Genomic DNA, 14,575 nt, shown 5'->3' with positions numbered 1-14,575 from the left:
AAGAGTAGCATTTAAAAACAAGGCAGTTTACTTTATACGGCTTTTTGGCTCTTACTCAACTGTACCAAGCATTCTGCATCTGCTTTTCAAGTCTTCAGACTACTGTATTAGTCATAGCCTCTCAGAGGGAGCCACAGGAACGGCGGGACAATGAGGATTAAAGGCCTTTCCCTTCTCTTCCAGGCTGCCCCCAAGTGTAGCCCTGGTGCTGTGAGGTTTCAGGGATTGGCAGAGGGGACCGAGGGAACCATGAAAATGGACATGGAGGATGCGGATATGACTCTGTGGACAGAGGCTGAATTTGAAGAGAAGTGTACATACATTGTGAACGACCACCCCTGGGAATCTGGTGCTGATGGCGGGACTTCGGTTCAGGCGGAGGCATCCTTACCAAGGAATCTGCTTTTCAAGTGTGCCACAAACAGCAAAGAGGTAAGCCTCTGGTTTATTGCCGAAGAAGATTGGGACCTGGCGCCAAATCTCCCTACTTGCCCTTGAGACCTTGTATATCTCTGAAAACCTCTGAGAATCTGTAAGTATCAGTAAATAATTGATTTCTGTATTCAATTCTTGCATTGCTTTCTCTTTCCCTAAATCATTTCCTTCTCATTTCCTCCAGCCTTCAACCGTTCCATCCTAGTTAGTAAACAGTTAAATATTTTGGCAAATTGACATGTCTTAGAAAAGTGCCTTGCAGCCTAGGGTGGGTGAAATTGTCAGTGTACTCAAACGTCAAGAAAGCTCTGGGCTGGACCCACTGGCCCTGTTGTACAATATCTCTTAAGGGAGAAAACTTTCTTAGAAAAAAATGTTTTAATGTTTCTTTTGTCTCCCTTTGGTAATTAGTTGGCTTTATTCTTTTTAACGAGCCAACTTTATTAGCTGGGTTTCTAAAATTATTCTCAAAACTTTGACGTGTTTATGAAGTAAAGTGATGGTATAAACCGAGAAAGGGGGTCATGTAAAAGTGTCCTCTGTCCGGATGACTTCAGAGCTAACCACTGTTTATCTGCGGCAGCTCCTTTGCTGGGGCTGGGCTGGCAGGCCAATTCCTTATTGGCCTCTGAAGTGGGTACACTCTTTGTTGTTTCAAAGGGGATGAAAACCCAAACTCGGAATGAGCAACTGATTTCTGTTTACCTTTTATATAAAGACTATAGTTAGGCGTGAAGTTTAGCTGTGAAATAACTTGAAGAACCACCTCTTGTTTTCAGAATTTGGCTTACTATAGTTGCACTCACTAGTCTACTACTGGCTGGAGTTGAATGAAGGGACCCCTCAGCAGACTTCCCACCACCACCGTTAGCAGGGAGCACTGTCAATTCTATTACTGCCTTCAGAAAATAGGGAAAAGAGGATGACTGGCCATAGGAATCCAGAATTTGCTACTAGGACTGTTCCTTATAGCCATGTCAAATCACTTTCCCCTTTCCCTGAGGAACAGTATTTGAAGGAATCCGGGAGCCTGTTTGGAAAAATCTTTGTCTCTTTCCTGTTTGTATGTCTGAGTCCAGTGTGTTTTTCTTTGGTGAGGGGGAGACACAGCTGTCTAAAATTAAAACAGAGCAATGCTGCTCAATCTTTCTTTTTTCCCCCCAGTGCTGGGCGAATGGAGGCAGACTTTATAAAAAGTAAAATTTAAATTCTAGTTGTACGGCAACATTATCAAAAACTTTAGCCCCAGAGGTCAGCCTTAATTATACCCCTTCTTGAAAGTAATGCTCTTCTTAATAGAAAGTCTCTTATTAATACATGGCCCTTGGAATTAATACAGGATTTGTTTAGGTATATAAGGTTTGACTGTGGCTTTAAAAGGTGTAGTGTGTTTTTTCCCCATATCAAGTTTGACCAAATATTGGTCTGTTCCCAAGGTTCATTTGTGCTGTGTTGCCCTGTTCGCCCTTTGGGACTGAAATAAAAATCTCCATTCTGTGGGTCATCTTTGCCTTTTAATTCCATAATGTTCTTATCCTCAGGTCAGCTCTTAGCTTAAGTTTTTAAAATTTCTGTCATTCTCCTTTAAAATCATAGCTAAGTCAAGTAATACCCTTAGATCATTTAGTTCAAGGTTCAGAAAGATAGTCGCTTACCCAAAGGTATATAGGTAAAGCCAGACCTGGGACTTGAAGCAAAGTTCTTCTGACTTCTCCAGTAAGTGCTTCTCGATTATGCTATACTGGCCCCTCTTGGTGTCACTGTGGTTTTAGTTATCATCTTAATATATTTCAGACCAATCCTTAAGCTATTTTGTGTTATTTTTTCCCCTCCGAATGTATAAGTCCCTATTTCAATATATTAAGCAACCCAAAAACAGACAGTGCATGTGTTCCTGAAGAGGGACCTTCAGAACTAACCTAAGAGCTCAGGGTTCTCTTACCCTGTTTCCCTATATTGTATTTAACTGAAGCACTTGAATAGAGGATAGTAAATCTTTAAACCCTAACCATAAAGACAAGCAAGAAGTAAACTTGAATGTAATACTGTCTTAAGCGAGTAAGCTTAAGAATTCGTACCTGTTTTTCTGTTTCTCTCCTTTGTTTTCAAACTTCGGGAAAGGAGAGCTCCCTTTAGAGATGGTGGAGTTGAGCCATTGCGGGTAGGAGAGCTGCAAACCAGTACACAGACAGCGATGTTAAGGATTGATGAATGTTTACTTGATCATTATTCAGTTAGTTCTTTAAGTTCCATGAGCCGTTGAAATAGGAAGTCTTTTTATCTGACTTATTAATCTCACCCTTCTTTAAATGTTTTCATTTAAATAGCAAAAGATGTTACAGTATGTACTATTGTGCTGACCTACTGGGGAATTTTTTTTTTACAACACCATTTTTCATTATGAATTTGTACAATGTGTCAGCACGTTTTTTTTTGGGGGGTGGTGGTTAAAAAGCAAAACATACAAATCATATTTCTGATCTTGACCCTCATTTTTAGATTGAGTTTAGAATCATTCTGTACCTTTAATAAAGCTGTTCTTACTTCCTATTTCCAGAACTAAAATCAAATATAGACCTACTATTCAAAACTTTGAAAATGTTTTAAACTGATGGGTTATTCTTTTATGGGGGTTTTCCCCTTGTCCTCCTGAAATAATCTCTTGTGACTACTTGACTACAGAAAAATCAGTTCAAGCATTCATATTTTAGAAGCGTTACCCTGTAGAGTTTCTGCCCTCAGTTGAGACTGCTTACACTCTAGAAACTCTGTGAGTCTCACCTCCCTGTATCTGGCTGATAAACATCAGACAGAATATGGGGACTCCCTCGGTGTCCATTCCGATTGAAGTCCATTATTAACTCAAGCCATCTGTAAAAAGTATCTCACCATCACATGCAATTCCCTCTTCATACTGCCTTTTATTTGAGAAATGATGAGCCAAGGCATCACCATTGTTTCCTGTAATAGAAAGATAATGAAGAAGGAAACCTTCCCCAAACACCTTTGTTCACTTCACTCCTTTTGAAAATTGGGTGATTGCCAAGCACAGTGGCTCATGCCTGTAATCCCAACACTTTGGGAGGCCAAGGAGGGCGGATCACCTGAGGGCAAGAGTTTGAGACCAGCCTGGCGAAACCCTGTCTCCACTAAAAATACAAAAATCAGCTGGGCGTGGTGACGCATGCCTGTAATCCCAGCTACTTGGGAGGCTGAGGTAGGAGAATCACTTGAACCTGGGAGGCGGAAGTTGCAGTGAGCTGAGATGGTGCCATTGTACTCCAGCCCTGGCAACAAGAGCAAAACTGTCTCAAAAAATAATAATAAAATAAAATTAATTAATCAAATAAAAATGGGGTGACTGCATGCCGAAGGTCTTGGTTACTATTGAGTTCTAGTCCTCACAAGACAAACATTCGTATGGTCAAAACAATTATAATCTAACGAGTCATTCTTACAGAGTGGGATTCAGGGAGGGAGAAGAGATAACTAGTAATTTAAATGATCTTAATGTAATTTGGGGAGAAGATGATCAGATGACGTTTAGACTTGGATATTGTTTCTGCTTAAAAGCCACTGCTGTGTGTGTTTGCATACTCTCTAAAGAAGGAATTTGCTTTTTAAAAAAAGCCTATATTGTCCTTTTTATCAGACTTTCATTAAGCACTCCAACTCAACCCATCCTAAACTGTAAAATCTCCTTCATTTTGTAAAATTGAAAAGAAGCCCTGTGTTTTGTCTAGAAGCTGTAGACGTCAGGGTGTGTTCTATAACTGAGGCCACTTACAGAGACAAATCTGCCCAATTGGTGGAGGGGTCTGCACCGCACATAAAGAGCTTCTGTGGGAGCAGGTGAAGCAGGGAGGTATTGAAGCCTGGTGTCCTCTTGCTGATCGGTTTATAGAAGGCACACAGCGGCCTGTCCCCAGTAGTAATTCTTTAGGACCCTGGTCAGTTCCAGTGAAGTTTCCTTCCTCAGTTAGGTGAACAAATTCTTTGTCTTTTTAGCACTATGAAGTTTATGGCACACACCAGGTTCCGCCTTCATATTTGCTTGCTTCAAAGATAGACTACTATAAACTATGAGTCAGGGAGACAGGTTATCTAAGATGCACATTCTGGATCTTTCTAGGACCAGAGGGAGAGTTAGTACTTGGTTTTCTACTCCCCTTTAAAAACAATCCTGGTTCCTATTCCGCTCCAAAGCTACCTGGACAAGCACCATAGTCTTAGAGTGTCAGCTTTTATGTCATCTTTGAGTAATGTCTCAGCGTGCATTTGAGATGAAGATGTTTATTGTGTATTAGAATGCTAGACTTAGAATGGATATAGGTGGTTTGTAAGTGCTTCCAATTTTGAAATTTTATGATTTTTGTATCTTTATGTATAGATGTGAGTTTATATGTGCCCTATAGCACTGAATATAATTGAAATTTAAAATATTAGTGCTCTGTCCCTTTCCTAACGATAACCTAATATGAAGCTCTTTAATTTGTCTGGAGCTTGAGGGTTATCATAGAGCTCTCTTCTACCACAGAGCCTTCTCTTTTTAATTGTCCTCATGTCTTGCCTGTTGCACTGCATTTGTAAGGTTAGAGATGGCAAGAGCTACTTCCAGTGCTGCTTTTATAGCTCACTACTGACTAGTCCATAGTTGTGTTCAAATAGGTTTTGGGCAGCTTATGCTTTCTAGTTGACTTATTTTGGGGCACAAGAAAATGAGTGTTTATTTCGTGTAAGATTGATGATAGCTGAAAACCTAGAGGCCCATTCTGTAAAAGAATGGCAGTTTGGAAGAAGAACCGTGACCTCAATGCAGTGCTCCTTGTTAGTAATCAAGCTCTGACTCCCAGGACACCATCTGTAAGAGACTATAATTTAAAACAAAGTGGATGAACCAGTTGAGTGCCTTTCTTAAAATTACTGCTGTAAAGTAGATATGTTGAAAATATCAACTGCTAATTATTGGCTCACCAACAAATGGCATTATTTGTTTTTCCTGTTTGTCGTTCTGATATTATGGAATAATCACTGAAATATGAATGCCAAATGATTTGCATGTCATAGAATTCAATTCCATGAATTTTCCAAATTAATTAGATTCAATAATAGTATGTCCAAAACAATGAGCCTCTGAATAAGTAAGTCTACTAAAGCTTTAAATATATATATTTATATCTCAAGGCTGCTCTGAGATACTCTCGTCCCCAGTAGTTTACTGCCAACAAATACCACTAATGACAAACTGTGATTAAAAGGGGAGATAGATGTAAATGAAGGCAGAGGAGGAGGATGGAGTGAACATCTGCTTTTTTCAACTCTCTGACAGAAATTCATAAAGCACCAAAAATAACACTCTTGTTTCAACTTGTGTTAGGTGTAGGAAAATTTTCTTTTTTTCTCTTTCCAGTCTGAGTATGCTTCATTGATTTGTATATTGAATACTAAATTGTTTCAGAAAAAAAAATGATCGGTTGGTAAGGTACTTAAATGAGAAAAGCTAGTCTGTCACAGGCACATAGGTGTGCCTTATCTATTTAAATAGAGGTTTAAATGATTAATGAAAGTCCCTTAATGAGGAACTAGAGTATAGTATAACCAAAATCGTAGATTCCACTGCGAGCAACCCATGTACATTGATTGATTCACATATTTGGGTCTACCGTTTCAGGTACATGAATGCACAGGAGCTACTAGGGATATAAAATCTGGAAAATAAACATTATCATCTGTTGCCCCTCCCTCCTCCTTGGCCCATTTCAGTAATGTAGTTAGTAGGTAATTGGTAGGCTGTCTTGAATGAGAAGAAAATAAAAATAGGAAAGTGAGAGAATAAAAACCAAAACAAAACTGTAACTGCAAAATGTTGTAAAAGACTGCTCACAGGGGAGTTCTATTGAATAGTGACGAATTGCTTCCTGATTCATGGTTGGTGATTTTTTTACCCCCTCAAAAAGAGAAATTTATTATTAAGGAGGAACTGGTATAGTTATGTTTCTTTAGCAAGGCCCTACAAAGTTAAAACGTGTGATGCATCCAGTCTGAGGTCATTTCCTCAGATCTTAGAACCAACAGCTTTCCTCAGTATAAACTTAATTTCAAAGGAGTCCTTTGGCCAAGCGTAGTGGCTCAGCCTGTAATCTCAGTACTGTGGGAGGCTGAGGCGGGAGGACCACTTGAGTCCAGGAGTTTGAGACAAGGCTGGGCAACATGGTGAGACCCCTTGTCAACAACAACAACAAAATAGCTGTGGGTGTGGTGGTGCATGACTCTAGTCTCATCTATTCAGGAGGCTGAGGTGGGAGGATCACTTGGTCCTGGGAGGTCGAGGCTGCAATGAGCTAAGATTGAGCCACTGCACTCCAGACTGAGTGACAGAGGGAGACCCTGTCTTTAACACACACGGGCCTTTGACCACTCTTGAGTAGAAGACTGGAGAAGAACAAAGTAGAAGACCAGAGAAGAAGAGTTACTTGAAAGATCTTTTATTAAAGAGAATATGCAAGCTATGAAAAAACAAAACAAAACAAAACACACAAACCTCATATGGAATGAAAAAAACACAATGCATTTGGTTTCTGGTTCCTTGGACTGTTGTGGAACAACCAAAGAGCATTATTTTGGTTTCTGAGGTTAAACCTATTTTATTCCCCTCAAGCACACTATACTTATGGTTTGAGGGAGAAGGAGAAATAGGAAACTAGGGACAGGCTGAAAGGGTCTAATCTTGACTGTCTAATTCTGCAGTATCTTATTCTCATTCTATAAGAAAATGGTTATCTTCTCTGTTCTAGTGTGAAAAATAATGTTACAACTAAAGGATCCTTTATTACCAGACAATAATCCCCTAAACTGGTTTAATGCTTGGTTGAGTATTTGCTCACCCTAAGGTGAAGCTTGTTCATTATGTACGCATCATTAATGTCTGTTCTACTTATCAAAATTTTATTATTGTTAGCTGTATTGCCACTTGATAGTCCAGTTTATTCAAATGAAGGACTGGTGAACATTTTACAGTTAATGTAATTGTTCCTATGTTTTTTCCTCTTTAGGTTATTGGCGTGATGAGTAAAGAGTACATACCAAAGGGCACACGTTTTGGGCCCCTAATAGGTGAAATCTACACCACTGACACAGTTCCCAAGAACGCCAACAGGAAATATTTTTGGAGGGTAAGTAAGGGAAATTTCTCCAGACTCATTAAGTATTAGGAAAAAATGGAGCTACAAGAGCTGGGTGGGTTACCTCCTTTCTCATCCTGTGCTGAGAAATGCTGGGCTCACCCATAAGTATCCAGGATCTCATGGACACAGGGAATTCTGAACAAATGTGATGAAACCGATGAAATGCTTGGCCTGTAGGTGGTTAGTGATGGAGATATGGGCTATATGTGAATCTTGATTTTTGCAATTCATTAGAGTTTTGTGATGAAAGGAAACAGTTTGTTGCCTTGCTTTAAGGTAGTAGGTTCATTTGCATTTCTCTGCAAGGAAGTAGTAATGAGTCACCAAGCCTTAAATTTCACCCCTTTTTGATTTCTTGCTGACTTAACTTTAATTGAATTGAATAGTTATCGCAAATGAATAATCTTTTTTTTTTTGAGTGGATTCTCATTGTCGCCAGGCTGGAGTGCAGTGGTGCTATCTAAGCTCACTGCAACCTCCGCCTCTCAGGCTCAAGCACTTCTCCTGCCTCAGCTTCCCAAGTAGCGGGGACCTTAGGCGCGTACCACCATGCCCAGTTAATTTTTGTATTTTTAGTAGGGACAGGGTTCCACCACGTTGGCCAGGATGGTCTCAGTTGCTTGACCTCATGGTCTGCCCACCTCAGCCTCCCAAAGTGCTGGAATTACAGGTGTGAGCCACCATGCCCAGCCAGGAATGACACAAATGAATTATCTTAAAAGTAAATGCCATTAAGGAAGGATAGCTGGAAGATGGAGTGAGGAGAATGGAGAAAGGACCACAGGGCTAGTCCCATTTAAATACATGTGCCCCATAAAACGATTCCATTTGACAATAAGTTAATTATCTCATAGAATAAGGAAAATACAATAATGCAGGATGATAAGCTTTCCTTTATGACATCCAACCAAAAAAGATCTAGCTAGTACAATTTCCTTTGCTATATTAGAAAGGCCGCTAGAGGTGAACTAATTAGATGGAATCCTTGAGTAAAAGACTGGATTAGCAGTGAAGAGAAAAAAGTCAGATTGCTTTCCTTCTTCCCATAGATGTCTCAGGGATATATTCAGTTTCCTCAGTTAGAAAATAAAGATATGGTTACTTAAATTTAGTAAGCGTTTTTATGCATACTTACATGAAATGTACATTATTTGAATTCTTTAAAAAGAAACAGCTGCATGATAACAAAAATTGTGTTATGTTTGCTGTAGCTGATATTTTGCCTAGAGCACATATCTTTCGGACAAGTATCCTAGACACTTCTGCTAGTGAATCACTCAGAAGGTATTCCTAAGAAACAATATTTTTAATCCAGGAAGTTTTGCATTTTTAGAAATTTATCTTACCATTTCCCAAGCAAAAGAGGGACAGATTCACTAAGAATCATGTGCTAATAATTTTATTTAATAATTATTCCTGCTGAAAATGTATTAATTAATAATGTTGGAACCGTGAGTGCATTTTTGCCTTTATTGCCAATAAATTCTTCTCAGAAGTGAGCCATAAAGGTGCATACTTCTTGGAGTTAAAGGTCTGAATTAAGACAGTCCAGCATAAGTCTCATTAATGTGTGATCATTTTGAGAAAAGCCAAGAAGCACCTAAGAATCTCCCCCTCACTGTCCTGGTTCCCTGTTTCATTTAAAGATTCACTATAAGTAACTGGAAGGCTTTCCTTGGGAGGATTTATTTGAATCAGTCTTTCACATGCAGAGGATATTGTAGAACATCCCAGTTTTGCTGGCAGGAATATGAACATCTGTTCTGAGGAAAGAAAAAGTTTCATGCAAATTACACAGCCAAAGAAGAGAAGGGCTGTTCAAGTTGAGAAACCAGTGACATTTCTTGTAACTGAACTATGAATCAGCACATTTTAATCTTGATAATATATGGAAGTGCAATAAAGTGGTAGGAAATAGTGTTCATTTTACGTATGCGTTATTTTATTTCCTTGTGTGTATGTGAGTGACTTCATGGCATCGACATAGCTGTTTTTAAATGAGGATACAGTAAATTGCAGTCCGAGGAAGGCTAACTGGAATCAACATACCTGTAGCTTTAGAAAGCAGCTTCCGCCCCAGCGAAGAGTGCAAGAGCGATGGAACCCCATGTTCCTGGAAGTTTGCACATCAGAGTAAACAAACTTGAAAACCCCTCTTGATAGCAGAATTCACCCAGCCTTGTTCCATTTTCTCTTAACAAAACACACCGCAAAAGCTCTCACAAGCTGCTTTGATGAAGCCACATGTATTTCCCCCTTCACAATTTACAGGAAGTTACTCTTAAAAGAAAGTGATTCTGATGTTTACCGCCTGTGTTAAAGGGACAGAGTTCCTTTTTATTTCTGATAACGTTTGAGCGAAATACAGAAACTGTCCGTAGACTAGCACAGTTGGTGCGTGAGTAAGGAAAAGCAATAACCTGCTGTCCGGTAAGAGCAAAATTCCTGCTACGAACAGTGCCTTACTGACTACTTGGAGACTGCAAGTCACAGAGGACACCAGGTATTGACTGATTATGTACGTGTTAAGGAAAGGTCTTAAAGTCTAAAGAAAATGTGGTACCTCCTAAAAAGAGGGAGAGAGAGAGCACTTTGTGTGGAAGGATAAGGAGTGTGTTTATAGTTTCAGTAAGAGTGTACATTTTAATTTTTCTCTTTCCCTCTGCCTCTTTGCCAAGTGGCCTGAGTGCATCTGTTAACCAGAAGTAGTATTTCTCTAGGACAAACTTGAAATTTCTTCATTATGCGTTGCCTTTAAGGAACAACATACTTTCTTCCTGTTCGTTTTCCAAAAACACAATGCCTGTGGCTGTGTGTGTGGTGTTTCAGCCAGCCTCCTCCCAGATAAGGGGTTCCCTCTTCCCTCCTTTGGATTGAAAGGAAAGAGCAAGGCTGGACACGTTTATCACGAGGAAAAGTGACTTCTCAGTAGTAGACTGTCAAACTCTGGCTGCTGCCCCAGTGTTCACTTTGTTATGGCAGGTGAAGTTCACCTCTGCCCCACCCAGTGCTTCCACAAAAAGGCAAGGTTCCAAGTATTCATATGAACAAGTGTTACTTTAGGACTTGGAGGGTTGGGGGTGGAGGATGTTTGCATAGTTGAAGCCTTGGGCGGGGGTGTAGGAAACTGCGAGTACAGAGGCCATAGAAAAAGCTGAGACTCAGTTTGACGTCGTCAGCCGGCTTAGTCCTCTACCCAGTGACTCAAAGCACTAAAAGTCAGCATAATCAGAACTGAAGTCAGTAGCTCGCCCATTTGCCATTCACTGCAGTAGCAAAAGTAGTACTCTGTGGTGGGTTAAGAGGTTTGAGGCAGCTCCTTAAATGAACATTTGTGTTTCATTTTTCTGTTATTTTCCCGAACATGAAAAGACGATAAAACTGAAATGGAAAAGGTAACTGACAAAGTGTGCCTTACCTGTTTCCGCCCTTATTTCTGCTGATTCAAGACTACACTGGCTAAACTGATTTGATTTCTTTTTCTAACGAGGCAGTAGGGGATCGGAAATCACACACGGTACGGGCTGTGTTTATCCTAAGAGGTGCTGGAGAGCTTTGGGGCTGACTTCCTTTTACATGCCTGTCTTCTCTTTTGGACAGATCTATTCCAGAGGGGAGCTTCTCCACTTCATTGATGGCTTTAATGAAGAGAAAAGCAACTGGATGCGCTATGTGAATCCAGCGCACTCTGCCCGGGAGCAAAACCTGGCTGCGTGTCAGAACGGGATGAACATCTACTTCTACACCATTAAGCCCATCCCTGCCAACCAGGAACTTCTTGTGTGGTATTGTCGGGACTTTGCAGAAAGGCTTCACTACCCTTATCCCGGAGAGCTGACAATGATGAATCTCAGTAAGTGGATTACAGAACAAAAAAATAAAAAATGCCAGTAATGTCGGTTCTGCCTCTGTGAACTAATAACATGTTGTTTAATTATATGGCTTCATCATCTGTTGGACAAAGTAGGTGGCTTAAGCTAGGGACTAGGAAGAGGAAAAACCTTCTTTGAGTCCCTATTAACTATTATGAAACTTGATCATTTAAATATATTATATATGAAGAGCTACTTTGAGTTTTGAATTCAGAATGTTATAAGAAGAAATATATGTCCAATTCTAATTTATTCATAAGCAGTTGGGAGAATTACAGGGATTGGTCCAGTCATGCTGAGTATACAAGGTATAGCCCTTGTTTGAGGTACTTTGTCAGGGCTTAGACTGCATCAAAACATTTGTAGATACACATTTGAATGTACAGTTAGGATCTGATGTGGAACATTGTGAGATCATTGCTAGAAAAACTTTGTCATAAATTTTCAAGTATTATTCTAAATGAATAAGCGTAAAGATTTTATATCTTAGCTTCCTTCCTTACAGTAAAAAGCTAATTATCTGATCTGATCAGTATTACGGCAGCCACCTATCACTTTATCTTAACAAATTCTCGATTCTTAGGTTTATATGCTTTTACTTCTTTTATTTGATTAAACTTGCTGTCATGACCTCTCTCTGCAAAGGGCTACACCATTTGAGTCATTCTCAAGTGATCTCTGTGAGCGATTTCAGAATTGCCGTAAGATTCTAACCTCTGCTAGAACTATGGTTGTGCGTTCATGGTTAGACTACTATATCTTATTAGCAGTTTTAAAAGTTAGTACCTTTTGGTTTAGTTGTTAAAACTAGATGCTCAAGTTTTTGTAACTTTTTGTTTTGATATCTTTTCAAACTTAAGAAAATATTTTAAGAAAGGACAAAGAATTTCCAGTTACCCTTTACCCAGGTTTGCCAATTGTTGATATACTGTCCGTTTGCTTTATTGGAAGGCTAAATTGTTTTAGTTCACATTTTCACCTTTGAGACATTTGGACTAAATATCAATGTTAACATAAATTGGAATTTCATCTTTGATTTTAGGACCAACAAGCAAACCAAGTACTTATCCTAGCCATAAATAATCCAACTGTATGGTTATTTGGTGTTCATTCCACACTTCATTTTACTTCATCTTCCTTAACACAGCAAGATTGTGTTTGCAGTTTTCTGAAAATCCGGGGCTATAAAAGCAGCAGGACCTCCCTAGTAGAATCCCATTTTAAGACGTGTGTTTGGGGCCCGTATACAAAAGGATACCCTTGAGCTTCAGGAAAAGAACTGGCTTCCAGGCCCCCAGTTCCAGCTTGATGGGTCTAATTAGGTCCTGACCAAAAAGGTGGCAGTTCTTTTCCCTCACTTCTCTTCAGTGCTTCCCGAGACTCTGTCATTTCCCTATCGCTGAGCCTGCCAGGAGCTATTCAGCTGTTACGGCATCTGTGTGTGCCAGGCCCAGTGGTGAGGGCCTGGAGCAAAAGACAAACGCACAAGCACAGCAGCACTTTTGTGGCGCTCATATGCCAGCCGGGCACCTCAGAAGCATGCAGCTCCCTCCTGGCTTTCTCAACATGGTGAGCCACTTCCTCTTAAAGGTCTCCTTACGTTCTTTGAGTTTAATCATTCATGGATTCAGAGGAAAGTCTTTTGATTTTTGTTTTTCTTTAAACAGTTCATTTGAGGTGACCCATCCCAGTGACTTTGCATCAACCACCAAGAAACTTTTTTGCGTACTTCGCACACCCTGTGCCAATCAAGGGAAGGGTTTAAGGGCCTGGCATTTTTATTCCCCAAGGAAAGGCTCTGCACAGCATTTTAAGGTTCAAGTGCTTCTACTTTGTGTTCAGAAGCAACTTTCATATATACTGTGAAATGACACCTTTTATTTATCCCTGTTTATTTATGCAGAATGTATCCCCCTTTTATTTTGGCAGAATGTTTTCTGAATGGTGGCTTAGCATTTTCAAGTACATTTCATTGTCCAATATTGATAGTAAAGAACGAGAGTTAACAAATACCCAGTCACATTAAAACAAGATTCCTGCTGCCAGTTGTGAAACCAGTTGTCTTAGGCGTGGCAGGTGATGATTGAGACTGTGATCAGGAAAATTTCCACTATTTCATCAGGCCTAATAGGTAGATTGTGTCTCCAAATGAATTGTTTTGGGTTTTCGTGCTTAAAGCACAACAGAGGCGGTGCAAGAATCTCCATGAGGTCTTAAATGGCAGTGATGGTTCAGATGGTAGAGGTTGAAGGAGGGATTTGAAACAAACCAAAGTAAAGAAAATTAAGTAGCCAGAAATCACAAACTGGCATTTTTCTAAAAACAAAGGAAAAGGAATAAAAGAACTAATAAAATTGAAACCCCTACCCCTCCCAAATTTGGGGGGTATTTTTTTTTCTGTCTATCTAACTAAACCATCTAGAAAACAGTTGACCAAATTATAGACTTCTAAATGTTAATCTGCTTTCTCAGTTTCAGTTGAAAAGAGACTTTGTTTTGCCTACTGCAGAACTTCTAGGTTCTTTCTTGTAGTCTTGGGGTTCTTATTATAGATCGAAAATGTGAGTCGGCATAATTAAGCCATTCAGAGCCTTGAGAAGCAGTTCACTCTTGAAATGACTCCGTCCGCCTACAGCCATTTAAGATTTCAGAACAAAAACAGATCTTGATTTTCTTTTTCATGTTAACTCAAGCTGCTGCTGAGTGGGAGAGTCAGAAATGACACCAGCTCCACTGATTACTCAGCTGCCGAAGGATGATTTTTAAAAATGCACCTTTACTGTATATGGACTTCATAATTTCTACCTGTAGAGCATCTTAGGGAGGCTAACATGTCACTCTGGATGTTCTTTTAGAATAAGGTGTGAATCTATTTTTCTGAAGGCATTAGAGCTGGCAAACATTGTGAATTTACTATATACTGGGCACTGTGCTAAGTATTTGGCATAGAAAGTTTAAAATTTTGGCCGGGCGCGGTGGCTCAAGCCTGTAATCCCAGCACTTTGGGAGGCCGAGGCGGGTGGATCACGAGGTCAAGAGATCGAGACCATCCTGGTCAACATGGTGAAACCCCGTCTCTACTAA

The 14,575-nt window shown here is 39.9% G+C and overlaps 1 protein-coding gene across 5 annotated transcripts in view; it reads left to right on the top strand.

The window, feature by feature from the left end:
• PRDM1 (PR/SET domain 1) overlaps positions 1–14,575 on the top strand; it is a 22,865-nt gene that overhangs the window by 1,869 nt on the left and 6,421 nt on the right. For 2 of the 5 annotated variants that reach the window (XM_037743959.1, XM_037743958.1), the window contains exons 2-4: positions 184–432; positions 7,488–7,607; positions 11,220–11,472. In XM_037743959.1, coding sequence (XP_037599887.1) covers positions 184–432; positions 7,488–7,607; positions 11,220–11,472 — 622 coding nt within the window. Of the gene's footprint in view, positions 1–183; positions 533–7,487; positions 7,608–9,959; positions 10,123–10,739; positions 11,015–11,219; positions 11,473–14,575 lie in introns of those variants that run through there. The other 3 variants (XM_037743960.1, XM_037743962.1, XM_037743961.1) reach the window with 3 other exon arrangements.

This window comes from Cebus imitator, unplaced genomic scaffold (genome assembly GCF_001604975.1).
Source record: "Cebus imitator isolate Cc_AM_T3 unplaced genomic scaffold, Cebus_imitator-1.0 Scaffold160, whole genome shotgun sequence".
NCBI lineage: Eukaryota > Metazoa > Chordata > Mammalia > Primates > Cebidae > Cebus > Cebus imitator.
This window is presented reverse-complemented; position numbering and strand designations above follow the sequence as displayed.